Source organism: Armigeres subalbatus, chromosome 3, assembly GCF_024139115.2.
Source record: "Armigeres subalbatus isolate Guangzhou_Male chromosome 3, GZ_Asu_2, whole genome shotgun sequence".
NCBI classification, from domain to species: Eukaryota; Metazoa; Arthropoda; class Insecta; order Diptera; family Culicidae; genus Armigeres; species Armigeres subalbatus.
In genome coordinates, this window is record NC_085141.1 from 204,690,521 (window position 1) to 204,699,358 (window position 8,838).

The window sequence follows — 8,838 nt, forward strand, 5'->3', positions numbered from 1 at the left end:
TTCAGCCTGATCGGTTATTGCATAAGCTGGCGCAATTGATTTGAAGTTAATATAAGGTTTCAGCCGAAATATTTGGGAAAATACACCTCTGTTACTATTTCGTACAGGAAATTGGATGGAAAAGCCCAGATTTGCAGGAAATGAAGTTAACATGCCAATGAACAATTCGACATAAAATTCTACTATTACTAAATAAACTTTAAATCCCCTGGGCTTTGGATTATAATTCTCCACAAATATTGATATATTCTAGGAGAATTGTAATCTGTGCTGGTAGGAGTCTACGAACTGGGGGTTGGAATCTATTTGAATACACATGAAGAAAGTGGTGTAGATTATGGGAATTGAATTGTAAGTACGTATACTCCTATTCGGTTTCCTCAATGACCGACAGGGTGCGTGCTACATGTCGCGGATAGAAGCTAAGGGAGGTGTGGTATAATTCGACTGAATATATTGAATAAAGAGCCTTTTAATAGTCAGTCAATTGTGCTTAGCCTCCTATTGTGTTGTAACTAAATAATGTCAAAATAGATAATCGATACAGACACCTCCTTTCACAACAATCTATAATTCATTTGAATGTATTGGCTCCGTAGCTTAATGTCCTATGCGACATAGTTTTGAAGATACTATTTAGCTGATCCAAGTCTAGCATCCTGTACTAGAGAGTTACTTTAGAAGAGACTTCTCATAATTTTATCGTAGTCAACGTTTATGTTAAAAATAAGTTATAAAATGGAGTGCTCATTATTTCCTGCTAGATCAGTTACAAGACAACGTGGACCACATTGAGGAAAAATTAACCTGTAACCAAATTAATCACTTAATATATAAATCTCTAACTGAAATTAGAAAAAACAAGCTACTTAATTAAATCCGACTGATATTAAATATAACACTACATTAATTTGAGAATCCCATTTAAAAGAACCTCATAAATAATAAAATGACATTTACTAATATCCATTCTTTTCATTATTTTCCTCACTATCTAACCCGATCTCAACTATGTATAATAAATTATGATGGAGCTTCGAAATTAAGAAGACTCCGAGCCAACACCAAATGCAGCATGATCCTACTAATATCGTCAGGAATCGGAAGAATCTGGTAAACACTTATTAAAGCTAATAAGTGGTAAGTAGATAGAAAGAATACATACATGGTAAGTGCAAATAACTTATAAATTTATCATATTTTATTCCATTGCGTAAATGTATATATCATATGCGTTTACTTTGTAAATGATCATTGTACTTTGTTTATATATATGCACATTTGTGAAAAACGTATATATGTTTCTGTGAGTGTGTGTATATTATATCAAAACAATAACCTTAAAATTGATTTAGAAAATACGTGAAAGGTTATGTTGAAGTGTTGTTTAGGATGGTTACTGAGAAGTGCAAAATATGGTTGATGTAAAAATTGTAGCGGTGTTTGCAGTTATGGGTGAAGTGAATTAAGTGAATCGACTCATCATTAAACACACGACTGCAGTATATGTTCAACAAAATCGTAAGCAGTGACTTATATACTTTACTATGTTTGCACCAGGGGGGGAGTGAGCCTGTCATCCACGAACAAATCAAGCCTACCTAAGATGTATTATCCGGGCCTCGCCGCTTGGGAAAGGCGGGCCACCCTGGGCCACCCCGCTTGTCAAGTGTAACATTTTTCGAACTGGAATCTTGTAGGATGTTGGTTAGCCTACACTACTGCTGACTAACAAAAAATGTGGGAATGTTTATTTACATTTGCTTCATACTACATGTAGAGAAAGCGCGATGCACCGCATATTACCCCCCTGGTTTGCACTACGGCCTGAATAACATGTTATTCAAATAATCGACAAAAGAAAACTCATCAAGATAGCCGAATAACATGTTACAAGGTCCTATCACAGATAAACAGACGTCTCACTTAGAACAAAATGCAATCAAAATCATCGTCATGAAAACATTATCGCCCAATGCTAAATACCCTGAGTGTGGTCAAGCGGCAACCAGATGGCGGTAGTGAGCAAACGTCAAACACAAACAAAAACCGATGGAAGCGCCATCGGTGGCCGATCGACCACCCACAGAAAATTGAATCCACCGTTAAAAAGCTGAACGATGGAACATGTGTTGAGTGAGACGTCTGTTTCTCTGTGGTCCTAGTGTGAACACAGTATAAGTCGTGACGTGAATTTGGAAAGGTTGAACGGAATTATGAACAAAGATGGTGCCGACGATTTGGTAATTTGGTTTTGACCGTTTGGTGATTTTTCGGTGACTCGTTTCTGAGGCTGGTTTCCTGCTTAAGAAAGTTAAGATAGTGGAGAGGTTGTGAATGTGAAGAAAGGACGATACGGTGATAGTGACCGCAATAATTTTCGGTGATCATGATGACTATGTTAACATTGACGTAGTGATAGTGGGTGAATATGATGCGCGATTTCATTGCTTATACTGAGTGAAATGATTCGTAGTGGCAGAAAAACTTATATACTTTTGTAAAGGTAAAGAAGAAGAAAAGAGTGATGTTGATATTAGTGATGGTAGTTTGACAATACTAAGTGCTTATAATGATGGGGTGGGCTGTTATACAAATCCTTGTTTTCATCAACACGGCCCATAACAGTGACCACATGAGCAACATCGCTTAGGAACGTCTGTGTGATGATGAAAAACGGGAGGCACTTAGAAGCCAATATGAGCGGGGTACAGTGTAGATTAATAGCAAGGGACAGCTGCCATTCTAACCACCACAAAAAAAAACTATTGCTAAATAAACTTTAAATCAGTTTTTGGCTGATTTATTTGGAGTTGGGTTGAGCACTTTGAAATTCATTAATTGCCATGAAAACATACGCATGCAATCGAAGGTGCCTGCGATGCGTGATTTCGCGCACACTGAAACATAAGTAACTGCACGCGCGCCGCAACACATATCGCAGCTACATTACATGCTACATGCTACATTACTTCGATTACATGCGCTTGTTTTCAAGGCAATTAATGAATTTCAAAGTGCTCAACCAAACTCCAAATAAATCAGCTAAAAACTAATTTAAAGTTTATTTAATCAAAGTAGAATTTTATGTCGAATTGTTCATTGGCATGCTAACTTCATTTCCTGCAAATCTGGGCTCAATCGGGTTTTTCCATCCAATTTCCTGTACGAAATAGTAACAGAGGTGTATTTTCCCATATATTTCGTCTGATACCCCCATATTAACTTCAAATCAATTGCGCCAGCTTATGCAATAACCGATCAGGCTGAAATTTTTAGAGAATGATTTTCTTACCCAAAGGCAAATGCCCCGTAGAATCGGACGACTTTTTGTATCCTGGGCCAGTCTATTGCTCATGGGTGTCGGCCGAAGTTTAGTCATGATCGTCTTGAGATCCATAACCAACTCTGGTGTTAGTGGCTTGGTGGGAACTTCGGAGAAGAATACTCCCGGTAAACGAGGCGTAGTTCCGTACGTAACTTCGGCTGATGATGCTTGCAGTTCTTCTCGTAGAGATGATCTCAATCCGAGGAGAACGATCGGCAACGATTCTGTCCACTTGGGGTGGCACATGATCGCGGCTTTTAACTGCCGATGCATTCTCTCGATTTGTCCGTTCGCTTGCGGATGGTATGGCGTCGTCTTTAGATGTGTTATTCCCAAAACTCTCGTCAGTTCCCGAAATAGATCGGACTCGAATTGCCGACCGAGGTCGGTAGTGACTCTGATGGGTACTCCGAATCGTGCGACCCAACCACTAATGAAAGCTCGGGCTACCGTGGCTGCTGTCATATTCTCGATGGGGATAACCTCTGGCCAGCGAGAGAACTTGTCTATTAGTGTTAGACAGTAGACAAATCCATCGGCTGGTGGAAAGGGTTCGATCAAATCCATGTGCAAATCTTTCGTTTGGGGTGGCGATCTGCAGTATTGGTGATTTGTTGTGCCTATATGCTTTCGCTTTTTGACACGGGATGCAATGCGTGACCAAATTTTTGCAATCTCGTCGGAGAGACGGCCACACGAAACGATCGGCTGCCAGCCGAACTGTTGCTCGGACTCCAGGGTGTGAAACGTAGTGTAGGTTTGCGACAATTGAGTCCCGGAATTCTCTCGGAACAAATGGTCTGATTGCTGCTGTGGAGATATCGCAATACATAGGTGAGGAAGACAACGGTGATTGCAGTGCCTTCAGTATCAAACCGCATCCCTGTGGTGGTGATTTTAAATACTGCTGCAGCTCTGGATCGTCGTTTTGCCGCTTCGCCATGAGGTCGTAATCAATGGTGGTGGTGATCGAAGTAATGCGGCTTAGCATATCAGGAACCTTGTTCGCCTCTCCAGGCACGTGTCGAATGTCAGTTGTATACTCACTGATGAAACTAAGATGACGTTGCTGTGTTGGTGTCGCTCGGTCAGAGCGCTGTTGAAATGCGGTAACGAGAGGTTTGTGATCCGTGTAGATACAGAATTCACGGGCAGTTATCAGATCTTTGAAGTATTTAACCGTTGATGGAGTACAGCGCCTATTGCAGTGCCAGAGGCATCTACTTCGAGCGCCAGTTTAGCATCAGCAGATGGATGTGCCAGGAGTGCTGCAGTTCCGAGATCTTGTTTACATTGTTGGAAGGCTTGGTTGGTGGATTCGTCCCATGTGAGCGGTGTCCGGTCGTTCTTCACATTCCCGTGGATCATATTTTGAAGAATTCGCTGTCGTTCTGCTGCATGCGGGATAAATCTTCTGTAGAAATTTATGGTGCCGAGAAAACGTTTAAGTTCTTTCGCTGTGGTCAGCCGAGGAAAGTTCAGCACGGCTTCAACTTTTTTTGGGGTAGGTCGGATGCCGTCGGCGCTTATCAGGTGTCCCACAAATTCGACGTTTGGAAATCCTATCTGACACTTGCTGGGATTGATTGTCAATCCATTTTCACGCAAACGTTGGAATACTGTACAAAGATGAGCTTTGTGTTCTTGTTCGTCCACTGAAGCGATGATGAAGTCGTCCACATACGGAAATACAAACCCTAGGTCACCAAGAATTTCAAATTTGTTTGTCCAGCGTTCCGTAGGCTGAAAGTCATAAACTTGAACTCAAAAAGTCCAAAAGGAGTTGTAATTGCTGTCTTCGGGATGTCCTCTGGCGCGACAGGAATCTGATGATAGGCGCGTTGAAGATCAATGCACGAAAATATCTTCTTTCCGTGTAGGATGGTGGAAAAGTCCTGGATGTGCGGAATGGGATAACGGTCTGGTACTGTTATTGCGTTTAAAGCCCGATTATCACCGCACGGTCTCCACTTTCCATTCCCTTTGCACACCATGTGTACTGGGCTGGCCCAGCAGCTTTTGGAGGGTTGACATATTCCTTGCTCCATCAAGAATTTGAATTCAGCTTTCGCTTCGTTCAATTTGTCTATCGGGAGTCTTCGGGGACGGCAAAAACGGGTTGACTTGTGGTGATGATGTGGTGAAGAGTTTTTGCTTGTGTCGGCTGATGCAGCATATTCAACAGGGTTATGTCATAGAATTCTTTCATTATCTCGGCGAAAGGGTTCTTTACGTCGAAGGTGGTAATGGTGCTAGATTCGGCATCCGCTCTGATGGTGTTGATTCTAGTCGCGTGGTATTATCTACAAGCTTGCCATTCCGCAGATCCACTAGCAAGTCATAGTGCTTGAGGAAGTCTGCACCAATTATAGGTGATTTCACGTCGGTAATTGTAAAAATCCACTCAAAGGGGCGACGAAGGCCGATGTTAATAGTGAGACGTGTCGTTCCGTATGTCGGGATTGGGCTTCCATTCGCAGCGATTTCACTAGGTGGAATTTCTCCTTAGGCGATGGCGGAATTACGGAAATATCCGCACCAGTATCGACGAGGAAAAACTGGGTCGATTTTTGATCGTGGACATGAATACGGCGAATGTGTATGGGGTGGTTCAGATCGGTGCTGGCTTTTTTTCGAGATGGTTGATTCAAACAGAGGTTTGGAATTATGCGTGCAATCAGGGGACTGCACGTACTTTATTTTTTTTCTTGGCGAACATACACTGGTATTTTTCCATAGTAGAAAATGCAGGTAACATTGGGATTATCGCCTTTTGTTTTTCACATTTCCTTTGCCTGAGCGCCATTATGATAGTGGAACCAACAGATCCATCGGCGGTTCTTCGGCTGCGATGGCGTCGATGATCTTCGGCGCCCAGAGGATCGGCTGTACGAACGATTCCGAGGTCGCTGACGGTGCTGGAAATTTCCGGAAAGAGCTTGTTCCAATCGATGTGTTAACGCCTCGATACGTTGCTCCAAATCAATATGCTGCGGAATGCTGGTCGATTGGACTGCCGAAATCTCGTTCCTAGGGGCTTCCATGATTTTGTCGGCTACCTTCGCCTGTTCGTCCAAGGTGGCCGTAGGTATGGCGGCGATGATGGAGCGCACTGTGGTTGGCAAAGCACGTAACCACAAATTCATCAGCACACTATCAGTGCACCCTTTTCCGCCAAGACGACGCATTTCTGACAAAGAACACTAGGTTTTTGGTCGCCGAGCGTAATGCCAGACAGTAAGCTAGTCAACCTTTGAGCTTCCGATGCGCATACCATTGCAATGGTATGAATCTATTAGAGATGAACTCAACTCCATGAGTACAAATGGCGTTTGGAAAATGGTGCCTCTCACGCTCTCTCATATATAATAGAACGTGAGAGCAGTACTGAAATTTTCATTTTCATTGAGAGAGGTCATGCGATATTTACATTTTATTCTCTTCCGCTTTCATAGAAAACATAAACAATGAAAGGAATTCTGTTAAATTTTCACGGATTTTTATTTCATGAAAGCGCATCAAACTATTGTAAACAAGCTGTTTCTTTTTCAATAATGTCACGTCTAACTCGAAAATCAAAACAATATAATCATTTTATCGACTACTAGTCATCGTTGTTTGAACAAATCTATCAAAACTATTTGGAAATTTAGTTTTCAAAACAAAGCAACATTCCCATCATAAGTACTTGTAATGTGACAGGTGACCGGGAGACGGCTACATTTTCATTTGGTCTCTTGAAAATGAAAATGCAATGTTTTCGCTTTCACATGACAGTCACGAAAACTACCAGTACTGCGTGAGAGTAAACCGTCGAAAGGTGCCAATTGATCGGCTTAGAACCACTATCTACCAGACGAATAAAAATGCAATGTTTATTTATCTTCGACGTCATCGAAGGCAACATCGACTGTTCCGAGATCCTTGGGCAGATACCGTTTTACGTTCCCCCCAGACGATTCCGGAACTCCAACTTACTGGCCATTCCATATCACCGTACGCATTATGGTTATAACAATCCGCTCGACTCCTGCATTCACTCATTTAACTCTGCTTCAGATGTTTACGATTTTAATATCTCCAAAAATGTTTTTAAAAGTCTGATGAACAGAATTTATTAGTTATAAGATAGGTTATATTAGGAGGAGATAAGTACAGTCTGTACGATGTAGTGTCGAAGACGGTGAAGAATAAATAAATATAAGAGAACGTGAGAGTAAACTGTCGATTTCCCCTCTTGGGGAAAAAATGTTGCAAAAGGCAGTTTTTTTGAAAACTAAAGCGAAATACAACCGAATGAGGCATCCACCGGATATAATTATGTCTTCGCTATTGGATGATGTAGTTTTGAAACAAAAATACTTCCCCCATCCAGCTGGAGACTGCTTTTTTCCTCGGTGGGTGGTTTTATTGTTTGGGGGGTGGTACGAGCACGTGGCTGTCTTTCTCGTCAATGACTGGATGACGGTAATTTGAGCCTTAATTTCCAATAAAGGTGAATTTAGCATCCCGCTGGAAAGCTACGTGTGTAGATGCAAAATTTACAAAACTAGCTACATTTTACAATGACCTGCTATACAGAATAATAAAGTTTTCATGACTTTCTAACGCATTTAAAACATGTTTTAACAATGGGCCTGGGGCAAAATGCCCGAATGGTGGTGTAAAATGACCCAATTGCATGTAAAATGATGGTGAACGCATGGTTGTTTGTTCTTTCTCAATGTATCGAACTACAATCTTACGGATGATGTGAAAAAATCGCAAATCGTTAAATTTGAGTGAATCTGAAAGGATTTTGCTCATTTTTTCCAAGAAGCTCAGTAATGGATAACTAATTTTGAATTGCAATTGTTATATTCGTTTATTAATGTCCTTCTTCTTCTTTTTATTGGCATTACATCCCCACACTGGGACAGAGCCGCCTCGCAGCTTGGTGTTCATCAAGCACTTCCACAGTTATTAACTGCGAGGTTTCAAAGGTTTCATCCAGGTTACTATTTTTACATTCGTATATCATGAGGCTAACACTAACTGATACTTTTATGCCCAGGGAAGTCGAGACAATTTCCAATCCGAAAATTGCCTAAGCCGGCACTGGGAGTCGAACCCAGTCACCCTCAGCATGGTCTTGCTTTGTAGCTACGCGTCTCTTTTTTTTTTAATTGCCCGTCTGTAACCTGCGGCTACAAATGTTATTTGCAGCTCCTCCGCAAGCGTTAGATTCCCGTCCTTCAAGCCCACCGGGTAATTCATCCATGCTATACTAGCGAGACTAACCATCTCACTAATATGAATGGTGAATAAAGTGAGTACCGAAATGAGTTACATACAAATGTCACTTTTCAATTTATGTACAGCGGTTTGAGCGTGAGCATAAAAAAGAGAATGCTCACCAATTTCGTTCATCTGCTCTCCGGAGTCGCATGAGAGAATGATTGCCACATTAAAAAGAACAATGCTAATTATTATATAGCTCAGCTTCATCCCGGAACAATTTAGTCTGTCCG

At 41.5% G+C, this 8,838-nt stretch overlaps 1 protein-coding gene across 1 annotated transcript; it reads right to left on the minus strand.

The window, feature by feature from the left end:
• Nucleotides 1–367: 367 nt before the first annotated feature.
• LOC134222249 (uncharacterized) lies at nt 368–6,516 on the minus strand. The gene is made up of 7 exons (XM_062701392.1): nt 6,153–6,516; nt 5,562–5,685; nt 5,122–5,425; nt 4,553–5,071; nt 4,191–4,424; nt 3,408–4,138; nt 368–422 (listed from the first exon to the last, which is right to left on the minus strand). Exons 1-7 carry the CDS (start codon nt 6,514–6,516, stop codon nt 368–370), a joined length of 2,331 nt encoding a protein of 776 aa, XP_062557376.1.
• Between the last annotated feature and the right edge of the window lie 2,322 nt (nt 6,517–8,838).

Excerpts from the sequence above, each read along its gene's own strand:
- LOC134222249 (XM_062701392.1), bottom strand. The coding sequence starts at position 6,516 with ATGCGTCGTCTTGGCGGAAAAGGGTGCACTGATAGTGTGCTGATGAAT. Across the intron at positions 5,686-6,152 it reads GAAGAACCGCCGATGGATCT|ACTTCCTCAAGCACTATGAC; the intron begins GTTGGTTCCACT and ends TAATTGGTGCAG. Across the intron at positions 423-3,407 it reads ACCAAGCCACTAACACCAGA|CTTCTATCCGCGACATGTAG; the intron begins GTTGGTTATGGA and ends CACCTCCCTTAG.